This window comes from Neoarius graeffei, chromosome 20 (assembly GCF_027579695.1).
Source record: "Neoarius graeffei isolate fNeoGra1 chromosome 20, fNeoGra1.pri, whole genome shotgun sequence".
Lineage (NCBI taxonomy): Eukaryota > Metazoa > Chordata > Actinopteri > Siluriformes > Ariidae > Neoarius > Neoarius graeffei.
Genome location: NC_083588.1, coordinates 10,258,643 through 10,281,721, shown reverse-complemented (window position 1 = coordinate 10,281,721; position 23,079 = coordinate 10,258,643). Strand labels below are relative to the sequence as shown.

Below are 23,079 nucleotides of genomic sequence, written 5' to 3'. Positions count from 1 at the left end.
CTTTTCGGATGAGAGGTGAAACATCTTCAAGGATTTCAAGCAACTCCAGTCGCCCTCTTGAGCACCTATGGTTTACGATGACCTGGATGAGTGAGAACCTTCACAGACACATGCAAAGATGGGTCATTCCATACCTCGTTCCTCCCTGACTTTAGCACCAGACCTTCTTGTTGGACATCATTGTGCACTTGTGGCTGAATGGTCAAATATTCACAGCCACAGACCAAAATCTAGCGGAAAGCCTCCTCAGAAGAGTGGAGGCTCTAATAGCTGCAAAAGGGGAACACCTCAATATTCTTGTCCATGGTTTCATAAGAGGGTGCTCAATACTCGTCCACATGCGGGCCATATCGTGCCAATTTCCCTCATCTTGTTTCTAGGGTTTCTGATTTGGCTGAGTAATTTCATTCCATAGTCTTCCAGTACACAGATTCCCAAGGATTATTCTAAGTTTTTGGTTTTAACCTGACGGCCTGAGTTCCCGAGATGCTGGTTCCTAGACTTCTGAATTCTAGTGATCTTGTTCTACATTTCGCTAGTACCGAGATTCCCGAGTCTTGTTTCTGGTGTTTACATCTTTGACCTCGAGACGCTGTCCTATACTTCCCTAGTAGCTCGTTTCTTCAGTCTAGTTTGTAATATTTCTGGTTTTGATGGTATTAAATTTGAATTAGTTGAACTAGTTTTTGATGGATTTGTTGGATTATCTTATTATACTAAGTTGGAATAAAAAATTTGTTGTGAAAATACACCCATATAAATTACATATCGATCATCTTATGAATTCTAACGATGACTGGAATCTGAATTTCCTGTTTGACGTAATGATGGTGTACTGCCAGTACTCACCTGCAATTGGTGGACCTGCTGTCATTGGAATAGCCATGAGGCCCAGCAGGTAACCAATGGCTTGCGAGGCCTGCATGGGCCCTACCAACTCAAAAGCAATTGGGGCCATTATGGTGATGAAGCAGCCGTCACACAGTCCCATGAACACACACACCACCATTAGGCCCTCAAACACACGGCACTGCGGGATCATCATTGACATCAGGCCCAGAGTCATGAAAGAGGCCACCTACACACCCACACAAAAAGAAAAACATTAAAGCTGTCCATTCAAATATGATACCGGATACTGACTTCACAATTCAGAACCAACGTTTGGAATTTTTGAAAATAAATTATTAAATTAAATTCTGGACCCAATCGTATGAATGTAAAATACTAAAAGCAATGAAAAAACAGACACACATCCATCCACTCCAGCTGCTTCAAAATACCTGCAAGTATATTTTCTTGACTCCAGCAATGAGGTCTCCCACTTTGCCAAAAAGCAGACGTCCTGCTCCCGAGGAAGCCCCGATACACACCAGCAGCAGCCACTCTTTCTGCGTCTCCCCAAACTCCTCCTTCACAAAGTTTATCTGCCAAACACATACTTGCACTTAATATGTCACCGTTTATTAATATTCATGCTTAATAATCAAATTCTCATTTCTGATTGGTCAGAAGGTGTCGGTTCATTTTCTCTCACAAAATTTCCGTGTCCATTCTTTCCATTTCCAGTTTGCCTTAACTGCATTTTCTAATGACATTTCAGACAGGGGAAATTACACACTTCAAGTGCTTTGACATATTTTTATCACCTTCCTCTGCTTGGCAGCCATGAATTCGATCCGTTTTCAGATCCTCAACTAGCTGCTTCGAGGAATCCACGAACGTTGAGTGTTTGACGAGTCGGAGAATTTATGACACTCTGGAATCGTCAGTGGACAATTCCTAATGTCAATCCTTAACTTGCCTAATTAGATTAGATAAAAGATGAGATAAAACTTTATTGATCCCTTTGGGAGGGTTCCCTCAGGGAAATTAAGAATGAATTAATGAATCCTAATCAGGGGTTTTTCTAGAAAAATTTAGTACGAGGGCGCTCACCATGGCGAGGGAGCGAAGCGACCGGGGAGGGATGGTGCCGGTTGTCCGTCCCCCCCTCCGCCGTGCGAAGCCTTTGAAAAATTGAGGCTACAATGGGACATTCTGAGGCTATCTGAGAGGGAAATTGTAACAAATTGTCAACATTGAAAAAGAAAAGTAATCTTCTTCTGCCCCGGACGGTCTTTGGCTTTCTTCCGTTTCGTGCTGCGGGATGACATCTTTAAATGCCCAAGTGTCAACAAAAACAACTCGCGAACTACTTCTGTCAAAAGCTCCCGCGCCGGTGGGTGAAAGGTCATTCAGTCTCGAGAAATCTCGCTCTACAAGTCAGCTGACCTTGTATGTAACCCATGTCAAATCTCGCGAGAGCAGCCGCGACAAGTAAACAACATGGCGCCTCAGTCTGGAAAACGCCAATTCGGATTGTTTTTGCACCGTCTGGCGGTGTATCTACTATGATTGGAATATTTTTGGAGTAATTATAACGTATTTGATGATCAGACACAGTCATGTGGTGTTGCTGGGATGTTTTCACGGAGAAAAGATCGTTTTGAGAAAGATTGCATGTTGTGCAGTAGCATATAAGTGCATGGCCTAAGTGTGACTTGGGGTTCAATCGGCATTTCGGTAAGAGGGCGCAGCGCCCCTGTTCCCCGGTTTAGACGAAAGCCTGCTAATGAGTCAATTAAGGCTGAAGATATTCGATAAGTTCTGAGACTTGACAACTGGTAGGGTGTCCAAACTTGTGCCCATGCCATAATTCCTGTTTTTTTTTTTTCCTGAATCATTTTTAGGTTCATCAAAAATAAACTGTTAGTCATCTTTTTTTATTTATTTATTTATTTTCAATCGTTTGCTTCAGCGGTTGAGTTTACTTCTTTTCATTTCAAAAATCAACAAAACATGATTTGACCAGGGGTGTGCAAACTTTTGCATACAACTGGAAACTAAAAAACTATGTTATGTTTTTAGTGCTATGTGACTTCAGAGGCACTGAAAAACTGCATTTCTGAAATCTGAGTCTCACACACACACACACACACACACACACACACACACACACACACACACACACACACACACGCTTGCTTTCAGACATACACATGTACAACAAAAGCCGGGGAAAATGTTTATAATTTGATCCAAAGCCTTCAAAAAGATGATGGCAGGTGGGAAGGGGAAGGGCTTCTCATCTTTATGATTTCATTCATATAGCACAAACACAACTTGATCAACATCCGACACACACACACACACCCACATATATAGAATAGACACAAATATTCACACATTGTCAGAGGAAGCACACCCCCCCAAACACACACACACACACACTTTCACAACACACACACTCTTCCACACTCCTTTTAAATGGAAACGACACACACACACACAATCAAAATATTCACAACCCACGTCAGAAGAAACACACAAATCTCACACTGCTGTCCCACATCCCCACTCATGCTCCATTCACTCAAGGAGAAACAGTGTGTTGCGCGAGTCCGCACGAATATCAATCAATCAATCAAATTTTATTGATATAGCCCTTTACAATAACCAAAAGGTACCCAAAGTGCTTTACATCAAAGCCATAAAACAGAACACCAAAACACATAAAAACACAGGTTTTGACTGCGGAAGGTGCCACCGTGCTGCAGATTAACCAAAAGCCTTTCAGAAGTACATGAAATAAAACAGACGAAACGAAGCACCCCTCAAAAACAAGACTCCCCTAGTCAGGATTGTATGCCAATCTAAAAAAGTAGGTCTTCAACTTTGATTTAAAAAGGCCGGGATCAGTAGTGGTGCGAATGTCGGGGGGCAGATTGTTCCACAGTCTGGGAGCAGCGACAGCAAAAGAACGATCACCCCGCTGTTTATATCTCGACCTTGGAACTTCTAACAGAAGCTGACCTGAAGAACGCAGGGCCCTACCATGATCACGAATAGTTAAAATCTCAGACAGGTAAGAGGGAGCCAGGCCATTGATGGCATTAAAAACAAACAACAGAAGTTTAAAATCAATTCTAAAACGGACTGGAAGCCAATGGAGTGACGACAACACAGGAGTAATGTGTTCACGTCTAGACGTGCTTGTTAAAAATCGGGCCGCAGCGTTCTGTACAACAGGGATGAGAATGAAAAATATTTTAAAAGTCTGAAAAAAACGGGGCGGGGCCCATGGGGCTAATTATTTTTGGCTATTTTTTTTTTTTTTTACCCCAAAACCATTAATTTTATCAGCAAAAAGTTGCAATGTATTTGGAAATAAATTCCCCTTCTTGGTGGACTCCCAGGTGAAAATGATTAATATGGTACAAGAGACTTGTTTTTAATCAATTCACATTTGATGATTTCAAAAAATCAAATCAATGCACCTTTTAATATAAACGAGCTTGACAGTATTATATTTCTGCATTTTTGTGATTCGTCTTTGAATACTCTAATCCTTTACAATGAAGTGCAAACCAGAAAAAAGTTCTATCATATAATTCTCTTAAGCTTTCTTCTGATGTTCTCATGGTAGCAGGAGGTCTTGCATATTAAGCAGGCAACATTCAACATCACTCATCACTTCCCTTTCAACTGTTGTGTGGACTAACGAGGTTTTATCTGGACAGGATGCTGTGGAATGTAATACAGATACCATACGGTCAATCTGAAGATCGAGATGGTGATTTTGAATTAAAGAACAGGAATGTACAATGGGCATTACATATTGGAAATTTTTTTAAAATCAAAAACTATAAGTTCATCTCGGCCTAAAAAATGTGGGCAGACGCTCCCGCGCGGCACATGCCAGCAATTCCCCCCCAATGAAATGAGCAATAAGTAGGAGAGTTATACATGCTATCATACCTAAAATTTTATCAGAAATATAGATATGATACTATGATTCTCCCCAACATGCTACATTAGATAAGCTAACCCCATTCATAAAAGATACACACTTGACGTGTAACTGATATATTTTTGGGGCGCGCGCTCTCTCTCTGGAGAGAGCGCACGCCCCAAAAATATATCAATTACACGTCATATATAAGTGTGTATCTTTTATAAATGGGGTTAGCTTATCTAGCAGACCATGCCGATCCTGTAGGCTGCACTGACTCAAACTCCGGTCCTCGAGAAAATAGATAAAAGCCCGCCCACACTGAAAGCTGACTGGCTTATTTTGCTGAGTAACCCAATCAAGATGCTCTTTGTCTGGCATGCGCTACATGAACAGGCACACAGGCAGTGTTGCCAGATTGGGTGGTTTTAAGTGCATTTTGGCGGGTTTTGAACATATTTTGGGCTGGAAAACGTCAGCAGTATCTGGCAACACTGCACACAGTCTCCCTCGCGCGCCCCCTCGCGCGCGCGCACATTCTAAGATGCGTGATGCAGACCTTAATGTTGCGCGCGCACGCTCTTGCTCGCTTCTATCGCTAATATACAGGAGACTCCTGGAACTTCCGGGACACTTGGGATGTCTGCGTTATAAGGTGACCACAGATTGTTAATCATACCCCCACCCCCCCAAAAAAAAAATTCTCAACGGATTCATGGTGCATTCATGTGCTATGGGAATTATGGTAAATACCAAACGCCGACATGGAAAGCACACATGAACGCCCCCTCTTGTGGTATTTTCCACTGGGCAACTCGTAGAAAATTTTGATACACGAGTTGCCGAGATGAGATGAACTTTAACCTTTCAACATGGTGGCGAGCGGTACAAGACTAGCTTATGAACCAAGAAAGAAGTGGTTTTCACCTACGGAAAGCTGACTCTCACCTTTTAAACGAGTCATGTTATGTATATTATATTATTATAATATGTATATTATAGCCTAATACAAAATATTCTGTGGCTGTCCAAAGAACGCCAACAATGATCTAGATACTGGCTACTCTCATTGTGGCTACAGCCAAATTTCCAAAAACTGCGTGGCATTCAATGTGTTAAGAAAATCTCGACTTGTCATGATGAGGAAATATTCAGCATTATTTACCTTTTGACTTTTGATAACTCATATTCCTGCTGAGGCGGCACGGTGGTGTAGTGGTTAGCGCTGTCGCCTCACAGCAAGAAGGTCCTGGGTTCGAGCCCCGGGGCCGGCGAGGGCCTTTCTGTGCGGAGTTTGCATGTTCTCCCCGTGGGTTTCCTCCGGGTGCTCCGGTTTCCCCCACAGTCCAAAGACATGCAGGTTAGGTTAACTGGTGACTCTAAATTGACCGTAGGTGTGAATGTGAGTGTGAATGGTTGTCTGTGTCTATGTGTCAGCCCTGTGATGACCTGGCGACTTGTCCAGGGTGTCCCTGCCTTTCGCCCGTAGTCAGCTGGGATAGGGTCCAGCTTGCCTGCGACCCTGTAGAACAGGATAAAGCGGCTAGAGATGATGAGATGAGATGAGATATTCCTGCTGCAGCTGATGAACAAGGCAATCTATAATTGTTTTAGCCAAATAACAGGCCTGATTCTGGTCCACCATCTTTAATTTGTCAACAACAACAAAAGCATGTGAACACAACACACTGGTAAATACCACTTCCCAACTGGAAAATATCATCTTCCCATAGCACATGAATGCAGCATTACATCGATCTCAAAAACGATCATTTTGGTCTGAAAAAGTCGGAAATCCGCCAATCGGCGGAAAATTCTCATCCCTGTGTACAAGTTGAAGACGTAAAATTGAAGACTGGCTGAGGCCAAATAGTCCAGTCTCGAACTGATAAATGCATGAATTGCCTTCTCGAGATCCTGCCGACTGAGAAACGGCTTCGCTTTGGCCAAGAGACGAAGTTGAAAAAAGCTCGTTCTGACAACAGAACTAATCTGTTTATCTGTCAAACGTTACCCCAAGATTTTGTACAAATGGTTTAAAAAAGGGGGGCCAGAGTACCAAAATTTGTTGTAAAAACATTTGACGTGCCAAATAAAATACATTCTGTTTTGCTGAATATAGAACGAATGACATGGCAGTAACACGCTGCTGATGTAAATACCGTTAATGGAAGTTTGATTACATTCCACTGTCCTGTTTACATCACTGAGATTCATACAAACACAAACTGTAAAGTGCCGAGTGGGAGCTTCGGGATATTATTATTATCACACGAGTGTGAAACACACACACGGAGTTCGTTTCGTCGGAATAGACTTGAGTCCAGTTTTAGAATCTTGGACAAGATGGAGAGGGACCACGTTCCACCCTGGGGATCACTTTCGAGGAATTAAACAAGGATCGTGTGTCAGAAATGAACATTGTTACTCAACATTCAAAACAATCCATGCGAATGCCTTGCACTGCATAAACATTCTCCACTGAAAAGAAAAACCTGTGTCTCATTTTTCTTCTTCCTAAATTGGATAAACGTGTTTGTAAGGGCCAGTTAAGCAATAATAATTTAAGTTAAAAACGAATGATGATAATTTAAGAACATAGAAAAGAGTTTAGAACATAGAAAAAGAACATAGAAAAGAGTTCCATGTTCTAAATCTTATGATGTGACGTCACTATAGTGGTAACTATGGTAACTGACTGTGAACACAGTCTTTTGACTGTGCGCCAGACTTCGTGATTTACCTTGTTGTTTTTAAGTAAACGTTTTAGAAAGACAAGGGAAGTTGTCATGTCTCGTCGCTCGCGTGGAAAAAGAGTGCTTTTTTTACGAGTCAGAACACGGTGGAAGCAATACAGTCTTTTGACTAAATGTAATGGCACTCCGTTAGCTCTTCCTTGGTTACTGTACCATTTCTAGAGTCAGTCAAAAAAAAACCCCACTCTTTTTCCATGCGAGCGACGAGACATGACAACTTCCCTTGTCTTTCTAAAAACAACAAGGTAAATCACAAAGTCTGGCGCACGGTCAAAAGACTGTGTTGCTTCCACCGTGTTCTGACTCGAAACTAAGGCTACATCCACACGACAACGGCAGCGAGATTTTTTTTTTTTAAATATCGCATCCACATGGGCAACGGATCAGTAAAATTTCAGGTACATATGGCAACGCAACGCTTGCTGAAAACGATGCAATACACATGCCACACCTCTACGTGCGCTGTAAGACGGTCCCATCGGAGACACCAGAACAATAGAAGTAGACGCATGCGCATAAACCCCTTCTTCTGTAGCATCAGCCACATAAAGTTTTGATTATTAATCAGTAGCGTAAAACGAAAGATGCGGAAAGAGGAATGAATGGGGGTAGATGGAAGCCGGTACGCCAACGTTCTGATATCCTCCAGAATTCTTTAATGGTCCGGAATAAATTGAATGCTACACGTTGATGGATTACTTTGTTCTTCTACGCCCTTTTTGAGGAATGTATTGTCGGACTTAAACCAACATCTGAAGAGGTGAGATCGCTCCTTTTTTTTTTTTTCCTATTTTTGCTGGCGGGATTGTTTTTGTTTTTGGAAAGCGCACGGGCGGTGCGCGGTTTGGTACTGCTTCCGCAGTGTTTGGACTAAAGACTCTGCCCTAAGGGCTATTCTCTCTCTCTCTCTCTCTCTGCACCATTACATAATAAATATTCACAGTGAAAATATTTTGTAAGCGCGTTTCATGAACCAAGTTATAGGATTTGTTGACAACTCGCATCGAGTTCGTTACACTTCTACCTGGCGTGAAGCACTGACAGTCATGTGGTTGTGACGTCATCGTAAACAAATCCGTTCTACTCATCCAGACGACTTCGCAACGGCGCCGTTGCCAGATTTTTCCACTCTGGAACCCGTTCTCAAAAGATTTTGTTTTGGGGCACCCAAAACGCCGGTGCCGTGTGGACGCCAGGCCGAAACGATAAACAATTTTATCAGATTCACCTGAATCCGTTGCCGTGTGGACAGGGCCTAAGGTATACACAGTCAGTTACCATAGTTACCACTATAGTGATGTCACATCATAAGATTTAGAACATGGAACTCTTTTCTATGTTCTTAAATTATCATCATTCATTTTTAACTGTTTTTAACTTAAATTATTATTGCTTAACTGGCCCTTACAGTGTTAGTTTATTATACTGGACGCTGTGTCGTCACATGTTGGCTGGATTGCTGTTATCTTTTCTTACTTTATCGCTGAACAGAACGCAGTACAGCATTTCACTTTCATCACTGCTTTGCATTCATGCTACACTGAAATGCAATCACTGAAACTCACACCCCAGGGAAATAGCCTTCTTCAAAAGAAAGACCGTTCACAAGTCTGTTGATTTTTTTTCCTACTTGCTTCAAATCTATGTTAGCGTATTGCTGCCATGCCAGAAAAATAAAACGGAAATTGCTTGAAACTGCTCTCAGTGAATTCAGAATTGAATGCAGAACAAACTTCTTATAGAAGTATCCATTCTTGAGCTATCACAAATCATCTCATCTCATTATCTCTACAGCGATTGAAAAAAAATGGCTTAATTTTTCGAAAACTGCCGTGATATTCTGTCTGAGGATCACATGGTCCAAAATGGGCCTCATTAACCAATGAGATCAAAGGTTTTTTTTCTTTATAACTTTTTTATTTTTCAAGATATTTATATGGAAATTGGCAGGCACATTGATGGTTGGATCCTGAATACAAAGTTTGAAAAATTACTCAAAGCAAATTATGCAAATTAGTATTTAATTAAGTATGCTAATTAGGTAAAACATTCAATCGGTACACTCAATAAAAAAAGTCAGAAAAGATTATTTCTAATCCCCTGTGAGAACATGAATATCTTTAGAATGTGAAAATATAACATGAAAAACATCTTGTTGTAACAAGAAACTGTGTATGTTACAAAGTGATCCTGATTCATTTTGCTTTTTCTGGCAGAGCAGCAACATGCTTCCGTACGAATGAACAGATAACTGGGAACCACGTGTTTCTTTTCGTTCAAACATACTGCATTCCTCGAGAATGCACTGTTTTTCTTGCATTCCTCCTGTATATAGTTCAATTCAGCATAAGATTTCTAACATGTCCTGGGAAGCGACAGAATTAAAGCCAGAGCAACATGAAAATATTCATTAAGAAGAAGACCTTTGCACAATAGTTGGCTGCCACAGTAAACATCGCGTCGCTCACTCGCTCACTCATCAGTCGGCGATCAAATTCATGCGGTAATTACCGCTCGTGACAACCACCACTGAAAACGGAGAAGAAAATGGACTGCTACTCTGGTGACATTAGATTAGCGGTGTCCAATGTACATCCTGGGAACCGGGACCAGCCTGATAAAAGTTCTAATTCGATCCTCAAAATGAAGTTAGAATCTGTTCGAAATTGAAACTGAATTGAAATTGAAAGGTTTATTAAAAAAAAAAGAGCAAGTTTCTGTTATTCCACTAGGGGGCAAAATAGAGCAATAAACCCAGGACCAAAGAGTCAACAAAAAGTGTGTGAATGAGGATGCATCATTCTAAAACTGAAACCTTGTCCCTTTCCAGCAGAACTTGAGTGTTTCACTAGTATTGTAGGACCCGAGACCAGTCTCAAGACCACTTTTGCGATCTCGTCTCGGAATTGACCGCATTTTGGTGGCACGGTGGAGTAGTGGTTAGCACGGTCGCCTCACAGCAAGAAGGTACGAACGGGTTCGAACCCAGCGGCCGGTGAGGGCCTTTCTGTGTGGAGTTTGCATGTTCTCCCCGTGTCTGCGTGGGTTTCCTCAGGGTACTCTGGTTTCCCCCACAGTCCAAAGACATGCACTTAGGTTGGCGTGGGGCAGCCTTGGGCTGAGGTGCCCTTGAGCAAGGTACCTGACCCCTGACTGCTCCCCGGGCGCTCTGGTGTGGCTGCCCACTGCTCTGGGTGTGTGTGCGCGTGTGTGTTCACTGCTTCAGATGGGTTAAATGCAGAGGATGAATTTCACTGTGCTTGAAGTGTCTCATCTCATCTCATTATCTCTAGCCGCTTTATCCTGTTCTACAGGGTCGCAGGCAAGCTGGAGCCTATCCCAGCTGACTACGGGCGAAAGGCGGGGTACACCCTGGACAAGTCGCCAGGTCATCACAGGGCTGACACATAGACACAGACAACCATTCACACTCACATTCACACCTACGGTCAATTTAGAGTCACCAGTTAACCTAACCTGCATGTCTTTGGACTGTGGGGGAAACCGGAGCACCCGGAGGAAACCCACGTGGACACGGGGAGAACATGCAAACTCCGCACAGAAAGGCCCTCGCCGGCCACGGGGCTCGAACCCGGACCTTCTTGCTGTGAGGAGACAGCGCTAACCACTACACCACCGTGCCGCCCTGCTTGAAGTGTGCATGTGACAAAGGTTTCTTCTTCTTCTTTACTCGGTCTTGTCTCCGTCTCAGACATACAGGACTCGGGATTTTATTTCAAGACCGGTAAAGACTACAACTGATGGAATTTTATGAAACTGAATGTGCATTGTCTGATTTATTTGTTTACATCATTACTGTGATTTGCAAAATGTATCCTGTTCTTACTCTTTAGGTGACATTGGCCATCCCTAACAACCTGTGTCGTCCCCTCCCCGCTTCCCGTCCCTCTGAGTTACATGTCGATCCTGAGACACCAGTAAGATGCTGACCTCTTCTGCTCCTCGGACCTGCCTGATCCATCCTGGTGCCCTACGTCTGGCTGGAGTCTCATCGCATCGCTCCTGTGGAGGACGGCCCCGTACGGACAGTCGAAAGTCACACTTGGAAGATGCTCTGGACGCTTTCAGTAATACATTTATGACTGAGGACTACAGTTGACTTGCTAACTTTAGACCTGCGGTTGTCATGAACAGTTTTGCATTCGAGTTTCCATCAGTGAACAGTTTACAACTTCAACAAAACAGAATTCATGTTAAAACGAGAATCATTTTCCTGGTTACAAAGTTTTACTTTGTGACTACACAGCACACAGTTATAGAAGCGAGTTATTTATAATCACGCTTTCTGTTATCACTCAGATGAGGATGGGTTCCCTTTTGAGTCTGGTTCCTCTCGAGGTTTCTTCCTTGTCTCGTCTGAGGGAGTTTTTCCTCGCCACTGTCACCAAAGGCTCATGTTTAAAGTCTTTAATTTTCCGTAAAGCTGCTTTGTGACAGTGTCTCTTGTAAAAAGTGCGATACAAATAAACTTGACTTGACCTGATGTCAGACTTCCTGCTTCAAATGCAACCAAAAATGTGAGTCACTGCTAACTCAAGAAATTTTTCTTCCTGTTCATGGCTGTCACCCCTCCCCCACCCCTTCACACACACTGGTCTGGTCCTGGTCTTGACTCGGTCTCACCCTGCTTTGGTCTTGGCCTTGACTTGATCTCAACCCCTCAAAGCCTTGGTCTTGATACACTTTGGTCTTGGTCATGACTTAGGCTATATCCACACGACAACGGCAATGAGATTTCATTAAAAAAAATATCGCGTCCACATGGGCAACGGATCAGTAAAATATCAGGTACATATGGCAACGCAACGCTTGCTGAAAACGATGCAATACACATGCCACACCTCTACGTGTGCTGTAAGACGGTCCCATCGGAGACACCAGAACAATAGAAGAAGTAGGACGCATGCGCATAAACCCCTTCTTCTACCCGGTGTGAAGCACTGTCAGGAACAAACACACAACAACAAGAAGAAGATGGCTGTGACTACGCGAGGAAATCGTGCCTTCTGTGTGTACAAATTAGTTTTATTAGTGTGCATAGTTTTATATAACTTAATTTTCTTATTGTGTGTGAACATTTTGAAAAGCAGCCTTATCCAATAAAAAAAAGAAATTCAAGAAATGGTTCAGTTACTTGTTTATTTAAAAGAAAAGCTGTATACAAAAGTGAATGCAATGCAGTGGTTCATACAAAACAGCGAGAGTGCTGCTTGTTCTAGTCATGTGGTTGTGACGTCATCGTAAACAAGTCCGTTCTACTCATCCAGACGACTTCGCAACGGCGCCGTTGCCAGATTTTTCCACTCTGGAACCCGTTCTCAAAAAATATCGTTGTGGGGCACCCAAAACGCCGGTGCCGTGTGGACGCCAGGCCGAAACGATAAACAATTTTATTAGATTCACCTGAATCCGTTGCCGTGTGGACAGGGCCTTAGTCTCGGTTTAGGTGGTTTTCACAATGGAGGTGAGGCCATTATTAAAAAATGTTCTGTTTCCGGTCCACTGGCCGTTTGTGCGGGTGAAATGTTTTTTTTTAAACGCCGGTTTTTCGACATTTTTTTCGGGTTCGTAAATCTAAAATCGAACTTGACATTTCCACATTCCCAGGGCTTTCCACTAAGGCTCATACTAGCCAGCCATGACAAATAAGTAGCCAGCCGGGGATGGGGGAGTAAACACAAAATAAACTCCTGTGCACGCAGTTCCCAGGGTTAAGCGTATTTTCCACAGACCATTTATTTATTCACGTTACTCAAATACAAAGTAAAATGGCAGTAAATCTTCTTTCTTTTCTTGCGTATTGCATCATGAGGCGTTCCTGGCTTGTAAATCTCTTATTTTCGGTGCATGACACATTCACGCAACTGAGCATGCACCGAGTGCGCGCGCACACCGCATGTCGGGGCGCGGATGAGTTACTCTCCCTTGATCAACGGTTCAGTTTGACATTATTGTCAGTCCGTTAGATAAACATTTAATTTTATTAAAATCGAAAATTAATATTTAGAGCCTGTGGGCTACAAAAATAGTCATTAAAGTAGCCGGCTGGACTTAATTGTGTGGCCGGCGCTTGTGGAAAGCCCTGTCGAATCAGCTCTGCGCATGCGCCGTGCGGCACAAAAAAATGGCAGCCACCATGAAGGAAGGAGATCCGGAGTTTTCAAACATTTGCTTAAGTGTGAAATCGCAAAATGGTATTCTAGCGAACAACAAAATAGTAAAGATTCAGAAAAACAAATCATTCAGTGATCATTTTAATAGTGTAATTTCATCCGAACTGGGCCTAACGGTCGATTTAGAACTACAAAAAGTCCGCGTGTCGGACATTTTAAGTACCTTTGTAAACGTTTTGCAAATGTTGCAGTCAGCATTTAAAATGCTAACTTAAAGTTTTTGTACAAGTTTCATGCCATGTACACACGTAGCCGGGTATTTTTAAAACCGAACATTTCCCCCCCTCCGTTTATAAAAATGTTTTATCCACACCACCTCGTCTTCGAAAAAAATCCCTTCCACACATAACCGAACATCTGCGTTTTCAATCACATTCATAAGCATTCCAAACCTGTAGATGGCATTATTTCCCCAAATCCTACCCCCTAATCACATCGCCTGTGCTCTTGGAGCAGTAGTTGGGCTTCTAAAATTAAACATGTAAATAGCACCTGCACAATAATTAACGCTTTCAAGGCACTACTCCGATCCATTACTCTTTAGCGAGCCGCACACTACGCCGATTTTCAGCGTACCGAGCCAACCGAAGTCGCGAGTCAGGCGTAAAGACTAGTTTTCGATGGTACCGACTCATCTCACAGCCGATTCGAAAAACTAATCGGGAGCCAGACTGATCGGCGAGAGTCGCTAGCAATAGCCAATCATATCTTTCGCATATAACACGTGACATCATTAAACACAATTTCTAGCGCGAGAAATACGTGTTGGTAGCACCTAATGCAGGTATATACTGTAATTCCATAGACTGAAGCTTTATCCATAGACACAGTGGGCTGGAAAGCCACTCTGCTCAAGTTGTGTGGCTGAATTCCAAATCGCTTTAACTCCCCTATACAAGTGCACTATTTAAGGTTGGAAATAATAGCTCATGCGGCCTAGATAGTGCGCTACATATTCCGTGTTGTGTCATTTGTAATTCAGCCTGTAGCATCTTCAAGTGTTGGATTTAACAGTAACTATATCCAATAGCCAATCACAAAGCTATTAAGTTGTCACGTGTCGTTTCAATCGCGACTGCACTCGTCAACAGTCGGGGGATATGTGCGTGCCCTGTCGGGAGTCGGCTCTGAAATGGGTCGGTTCGGTACCGCGTGGATCGCCGTGGTGTGCGGCTAGCTTAAGTCCATGCTTAATCTGGCTTCTGCAGTAAACAAAGGTCGCACGTTTGACGTCAGGGCAGATTTGTTGTCATTTTTTTGGCGCAGATTGTGACGTTCTAAAACGCAAAACTCCAGTTATCTCTGTCTACATGAAAAGGCATACACGGAGTTTTCAAAAATCTTCACTTTGCCCGGAGTTTTTTTAAATATTCGTTTTTGATGTGTTTTCATGTGGATGACAGGCCAAAACGTAGAAAAATATCTTCGATTTAGCAGATACCCGGCTACGTGTGGACGGGGTCTCAGTTGATTAAACTGTCATATTTTATTAAATGTGTCTGCTTTTGTAATAAAAAAAGATACTGAAAGAAAAAGCAAACACAGCATTGCGATTTCTTATCCATCCATATATAATAAAAAAAAATTTTTTTTTTAAAAATCCCTCCCTCCTGACTGAAAATTTTTTTGCCCACCCGGTGGACAGGAAACGAATTTTTTTTTAAGGATGGCCTGATTACAAAAGCAATCACACCCTAGACGAGAATGACACTTGGTAGAGTGGGCCCCTCTGCCAAGCCACATGTTAGAACAGCCACAAAAAATCCTGGATCCGCATACATATCTGGACCTGCATCAAAATCTCATCAACTGTTCCTTGGCCCATGGCCACCCTTCCATCAAATTTCATCAAAGTCTCTTCACTACTTTTTGAGTTTTCTTGGGAACAGACAAACAAGCGGAGATGAAAACATAACCTCCTCCAACAAAGTTAGCAGAGGTAATAATTTTGCAAACATTATCTATTTTTTGCCCTCACCAACATGATGGGATCCTGTGTGTAAATTCATGACGTGCTGTATAATCCCAATCAAGTTGTGACATGACAAAACAACTCCTTCCTCATTTTGATTCATCAGTTAGGGGTTAAGACGTGTTGTGATTGGCTTGGTCCTCTGTCGCATTTAAATACAAATCTGAACACACCCCAGTCCACATCTGCAACGCAGAGGGACACCCCGAATACACACCAAATAAACACATGCGTTCCAGACACACAATAAACATCCACGTAAAGTCAGCGTCACGTCAACATTAATCCAAAAATAATCCTCTCACCAGGTGAATGTAGGGCACCATGTATCCCAGAACAGCTGTGGCCACTCCAAAAGCCCACACTCGGTATGTGGCCACCCTGAACACACGGGCGTTGAAATACTTCCTCACTTTCATCACACCCCTCCTCCACCGAGTTCCTGCTGTCGAACCCTGATTTCCGGTAGGCCCCAGGGAGCCCATTCCTGCCCCCGCTGAAGGAATCAGTGGCCGGAAGGAGAGCGCCAGCAGCGACTGGACCAGCATGAAGAGGCTGAGGATCTGGAAGGTTCTGGAGAGGCCCAGAGGACCGACAACCTTCTTGAGGAGCACTGGCAGCGCGATGGTGAAGAGGCTGCTTGCTGCCGTCACCACACCGTTCGCCAGACCTAGACGGCGACGAAAATAGTGCCCTAAAATGACCAGCGATGGCTGGAAGGCGAAGGACGAGCCGCAACCAAACAGCAAGCCATAGGTGAAATAACGAAGTCCCAGTGTCCTGCAACAGAGAGAGAGAGAGAGAGAGGATGATTGATTTAAAAACAAACAATATGGTGAGGATAATGATGGTGGTGGTCATGACGGCGGTCATGATAACTACCATGACCCGTATTCTCAGAACGATAAACTTGACGATGCCTTACGTGGCAAATGAGCTGCTCAGGAGTCCAAGGAAGGCGACGAAGGCTCCGCCCACTGCCGTCTTCCTGCAGCCAAAGTGATCGGTGAACATGCTGACCACGGGGGAGCAGAAGAAGATCATCCCCATGGCCAAAGCACCGACCCATGCTACGGAGATAAGAGGAGGGGAGAAAGGGACGACGTTCAGAGATCTGTGCTTTGATTAGCTGACAAAGACTGAGTTCATGCGAAAGCAAACTTGCGATTAATAGCCCCGCCCTCAAATGAGCCCAGAACCTGTCCTGGGTACGAAGTGTAAAAAGGGCTGAAATTATTTTTATTTTTTTGTAAAAGCCACATATGAAGTGAATGCTGGATATGGTCAGCTCACAAGAAAATTCAAAGTGCCAACTGGATCAATCAAACATGCACACACACACACACACAGTAATACAAAGTCCATGGTGTCTGCATCTGTGGATGGTGGGTTGAGACGTTCAAAGGTGGTTTATGTCTAGACAGTGTATTCTGTGTCTGAGTTCACTGGTTAAACATCAGACATGTGCGTGTGTATCCCATCCGTCCATCCATTATCTGTAACCGCTTATCCTGTACAGGGTCACGGGCAAGCTGGAGCCTATCCCAGCTGACAATGGCCAAGAGGCGGGGTACACCCTGGACAAGTCACCAGATCATCACAGAGCTGACACACTCAGTGCGTTTACATGCACATCGAGAAAATCGAATTTCTGCCGTTGCTCGTCTGAAACCGAAGTTCTAAATGGCATGGAAACACCTTAGCTAGGCTGAAATTGAACCAAACTTGATCGAGCTACACGACCTAGATTATGCGATTTCTGCCGAGCTACTTAGTGCATGTAAACACTATCGAGCTACGTATTCGATCTACTTACTTCAGCACTGCCCCTTCCGGAAGTGATGAGACCACAAGCGGGAAACACAACAGCCTCGGTCGGCATGACACTTCACCTTAGCCGCCCACTTTATTTTGGAACACTTCTGTTCGTACATACAAACTACAAACACTCTTCTTAGAGTTTATTTTATTTTTAAAAGGGACGGTGTACAAATTAAACATTATCCTTGTGGTAAGGACAGATGTCTGTACCAGGTTATAGCAGTACATGCTAATTTCCGCCTGTAGTCCCTTTGTTTATACTCTTGAATAGCTCTTCTTCATGACGACAACCGGAAGTGTACCAACACGATGGGGCGTGTAGCGCCACCTGTGGCTCGGGTGCACAATGCACCTCACTCAATAGCTCGATTTCACAGTATGCATGTAGGATTGGATTTCTCTGGCACCCCTGCTGGGACCCTTTGCTCGATTACCGACAGCAGCTCGATTTGGATGCGCATGTAAACGTACTGACAGAGACACACAACCATTCACACTCACATTCACACCTACGGTCAATTTAGAGTCACCAGTTAACCTAAGGCCAAAAAAAAAAGTGTGTTTCCGGTAACATGAAATACTAAAATAAGGTCGGTAGGTAGGAAAGTTTTTTTTTTCTTAATTTTTTTTTATTTTGTTCGAAAAAATTAACACAAGTAAACATCTTACAAAATAGTATTTTGGCACAGAATCCTTTATACCACACATCATAATAAAATAAGTGTTTTAAATCTTTAAACGAATAAAAAAAAAAATATCGCGAGAGTTCGAGTTATGATCTACGGAAGCGATATTTCATGATATTTTCTTGTAATAACGTGAAAACACCTTATCAAGAAATAACGTGAAAATAACGTCCTAGGCTAGGCTACTTCCATTAAAAGCAGACGGCCTAGCCTAGCCTACTGTAGAACTTGGGTCGAGCAAAAACATGGCTGAATCCTGAATGACTCCTATTTGTATAAATAGGGGACTACATAGGCGGCAAAATGTAGTGTTTTTCCCTGCCATGGAAGTGCACTTGTATACTGAAAAGGAAGCAATTTGCATTACAGCCTTGAATGAGGATTCAAAATGGCGGCTCGGCTCAGTTTATGCAGGAGGGCTGATAGAAGTGGCGAAACATTTTACTTTTTATCGTTTCTTTCACAACTTGAATGCGTTGAAACAAAAAATTATGACAAACTAACGCCGCTTACACTAAAATATCGAGGGAAATTTGTAATAAAAACTTTACGGTTGGCAATTTCGACGCGGAAATTCTCGATCGGTCGGGTTACCGGAAACACACTATTTTTTTTATTTGGCCTAACCTGCATGTCTTTGGACTGTGGGGGAAACCGGAGCACCCGGAGGAAACCCACGGGGAGAACATGCAAACTCCACACAGAAAGGCCCTCCCCGGCCGCTGGGCTCGAACCCAGGACCTTCTTGCTGTGAAGCAACAGTACTAACCACTACACCATCGTGTGGCCCTGTGTGTGTGTGTAGATAATGAGAGAGAAAATCACATTCATTGGATATGAACTACCACTAGGATATCAGCTCTTTTTCCGCGAGTCGAGAAAAACAAAATGGCGGAGCGCATCAAGTCAGACATATCGCTTTGTTCTCAGGTATTGAAAAGAACCAGAAATAGCGATAAGAATATAGTCCCCCCCCATATCTCCTCTTCCAGACTTCAGTCCAGTCAGTGGCGCCAAACAGCCAAAAACCCTAAAGAAGAAGAAGAAAATGGCGGCGTGTGTTGCTGAACCAACCGAGGACGAAATAAAAACTCTACCTGAAAACAAAACCCCCAAAAATAAAGCAACAAAATATGGAATGAAAGTATTTGATGGGAAGAATGGATCTTTTTCTTTATTTTCCAAGAATTATTTCTCTTCTCGCATTTTTCATAAATTGCTAATGCCATTTCGCCGGTTTGTTTACATTCTAAGTGGAAATGATTTTGTCGGACATTTTGGATACTTTTTTATTTATCGAATATGCAAAAAATAAAAATGCTCCGTTTCTCAAAATCCAGTGAATGTGGACAGAATAAAACAGTTATTCCACTCAATCTCGTCGTACACGGCTTCTTTCCGACATCGGCTATCAGCTCATGTACGACTCGGTTTCGTGGAATAAGTGTTAAATTTTATGCATATACTTACAGTGCCTTGAAAAAGTATTCATACCCCTTGAACTTTTTCACATTTTTCCACCTTACAACCACAAACTTCAAAGTTTTTTATTGAGATTTTATGTGATAGACCAACACAGAGTAGCACATAATTGTGAAGTGAAACGAAAATGAGAAATGGTCTTCAAAATTTTAAACAAATAAAAATCTGAAAAATGTGGTGTGCATTAGTATTCAGCCCCCTGTACTCTGATACCTCTAAATACAATCCAGTGCAATCAACTGCCTTCAGAAGTCATCTAATTAGTTAACAGAGTCCTACTGTGTGTAATTTACTCTCAGCATAAATACACTTGTTCTGTGAAGGCCTCAGTGGTTTGTTAGAGAACACTGAAGAACAAACGGCATCATGAAGACCAAAGAACTCACCAGACAGGTCAGGGATAAAGTTCTGGAGAAGTTTAAAGCAGGGTTAGGTTATAAAAAAATATCCCAAGCTCTGAACATCTCAAGAGGCACTGTTCAATCCATCATTCAAAAATGGAAAAAGTATGGCACAACTGCAAACCTACCAAGACATGGCCGTCCACCTAAACTGACAGAGCGAGCAAGGAGAGCACTGGTCAGAGAAGCAGCCAAGAGGCCCATGATCACTCTGGAGGAGCTGCAGAAATCCACAGCTCAGGTGGGAGAATCTGTGCATAGGACAACTATAAGTCGTACACTCCACAAATCTGGCCTTTTTGGAAGAGTGGCAAGAAGAAAGCCATTGTTGAAAGACGGGCATAAGAAGCCATGTAGGGGACACAGCAAACATGTGGAAGAAGGTGCTTTGGTCAGATGAGACCAAAGTTGAACTTTTTGGCCTAAATGCAAAACGCTATGTGTGGCAGAAAACTAACACTGCTCATCACCCTGCACACACCATCCCCACTGTGAAACATGGTGGTGGCAGCATCATGCTATGGGGATGCTTTTCTTCAGCAGGGACAGGGAAGCTGGTCAGAGTTGACGGGAAGATGGATGGAGCTAAACACAGGGCAATCCTGGAAGAAAACCTGTTGGAGGCTGCAAAAGACTTGAGACTGGGAAGGAGATTCACCTTCCAGCAAGACAATGACCCTAAACATACAGCCAGAGCTACAATGGAATGGTTTAGATCAAAGAATATTCATGTGTTAGAATGGCCCAGTCAAAGTCCAGACCTAAATCCCATTGAGCATCTGTGGCAAGACTTGAAAATTGCTGTTCACAGACGCTCTCCATCCAATCTGGCTGAGCTTGAGCTATTTTGCAAAGAAGAATGGGCAAAAATTTCAGGGTCTAGATGTGCAAAGCTGGTAGAGACATACCACAAAAGACCTGCAGCTGTAATTGCAGCAAAAGGTGGCTCTACAAAGTATTGACGCAGGGGGGCTGAATACTAATGCACACCACATTTTTCAGATTTTTATTTGTTTAAAATTTTGAAGACCATTTCTCATTTTCGTTTCACTTCACAATTATGTGCTACTCTGTGTTGGTCTAGCACATAAAATCTCAATAAAAAACTTTGAAGTTCGTGGTTGAAAGGTGGAAAAATGTGAAAAAGTTCAAGGGGTATGAATACTTTTTCAAGGCACTGTAATTGGCTAATAGCCCAAGAGCATTAGCTCAAAATTGAGTGCAACCCAGAACAAATTAGTAACAAGCTGAATTTTTCAGAATATGTTCAGAATACCCTTAGGAATAACATACTAAAAGTCCCCGGGAATCCACCTTGTGCTCTCTGAGAAATTCAAGATGGCGTCCAAAATGGCCACCGATTAGAGATTTTTCAATATCTCAGGGATAAAACATAATATAAATGCAATTAAAATGTTAAATTATATGTTCTCTCATACAAGCAATGCAAATTCACCATTGTCACACTGTTAAAATTAAAATTAACCAAGATTACAAGGTCATTAATGTGGAAATTACATGGAATTTGATGGTTGACATGATTGACAGATTAGCTTAGTACCGTAGGCTACTTACATACATGAACATAATGTAAGACAACAATTAGACATCAATTTCCTTAATATTTAGTGCATCTTTAAGCTTTGATAAAATATTAAAGGGAAATTAAATTTGAGAACTCTATCTTCTAAAACTACAATGGCAAGCTGTTTCAGTACACTTCTTCAACATTCCGGCGACTTTCATGACAAAAAGGTCTGCCTCAATAAAAGCTCTTGCTTATAAACAATGAATAGACTTAAACACTTCTCAGTGCCTCAGTTGTAATGCTTGGACCTTTGTTGTACCATCAATGAAGTAGGGAATTTATTCAAGCTTGTTTAAGGGTGGAAAAAAATTCATCTTTGAGTTTCTAGCGCCAGTCTTTACTACTAGCAATGCCAGTGTGTTCGGACAAAAAATGACTAAACTCAGCATGACCTTTTAAAAATGACTGAACTCAGCATGACCTTTTAACATGCCATTTTTCATTTTACACCACCAATTTACTTTAATTAATATTAATGAAAATAAGTGCTCCAACCCCTAGTAATTGTGTTTGTTGTTTTGTGAACAGAATAGGATGATACGGAGTGAACGAGTAACCAATGGATCCACACTCACTGTAAAAAAAGAATAGTTGAGAATACTTGAAATTTCAAGGCAACAGTCTGCATTAAGAATTTTATGTTTTGCCAATGATGTGCCCATGATAATCCAAACTATGATAAAACTGTTATCTTTATTAAGAATTCTTAATTAAGTCAATTTTCAATTCCTCATTCTACCAACATAGATTTCTCTTTTGGCTGAACAGTGGCATTCACAGTAGTACAAAAAGGCAATTGAGGTTATCAGACTTTTTGGGGGGGCTTTTTTCACCTTTATTTGGATAGGACAGTGTAGAGACAGGAAATGAGCGGGAGAGAGGGACAGATCGGGAAATGACCTCGGGTCGGAATCGAACCCGGGTCCCCGGATTTATGGTATGGCGCCTTATCCACCTGAGCCACACCCACGACGTGGGTTTTATAAACTTTATTTCAATATTGAAGTTTTGTAATTGTGTAGAACAATGAAAAAAGGCATATATAGTTTAATGATAAATTGTGATAACCTCAGGGGCGTCGTGGCTCAGGTGGATAAGGCGCCATACCATAAATCCAGGGACCTGGGTTCGGTTCCGACCCGAGGTCATTTCCTGATCCCTCCCCGTCTCTCTCTCTCCCACTCATTTCCTGTCTCTATGCTGTCCTATCCAAATAGAGGTGAAAAAAGCCCCAAAAAAATCTAAAAAAAAAATTGTGATAACCTCAATTGCCTTTTTGCACTACTGTGAATGCCACTGTTCAGCCAAAAGAGAAATCTATGTTGGCAGAATGAGGAATTGAAAATTGACTTAATTAAGAATTCTTAATAAAGATAACAGTGTTATCATAGTTTGGATTATCATG

The 23,079-nt window shown here is 42.4% G+C and overlaps 1 protein-coding gene across 3 annotated transcripts in view; it reads right to left on the bottom strand.

Annotated features, from left to right (window-relative positions):
• The window catches only part of slc16a2 (solute carrier family 16 member 2), a 133,151-nt gene that overhangs the window by 59,500 nt on the left and 50,572 nt on the right, over positions 1-23,079 (bottom strand). For all 3 annotated transcript variants that reach the window (XR_009650828.1, XM_060901206.1, XM_060901207.1), the window contains exons 3-6: positions 16,622-16,766; positions 16,002-16,476; positions 1,284-1,427; positions 850-1,078 (exon numbers count right to left, since the gene is read on the bottom strand). Coding sequence is in view for 2 of the 3 variants with exons in the window: in XM_060901206.1 (XP_060757189.1) it covers positions 850-1,078; positions 1,284-1,427; positions 16,002-16,476; positions 16,622-16,766 (993 nt within the window). In the remaining variant the exon portion in view is untranslated. The remainder of the gene's footprint in view (positions 1-849; positions 1,079-1,283; positions 1,428-16,001; positions 16,477-16,621; positions 16,767-23,079) is intronic.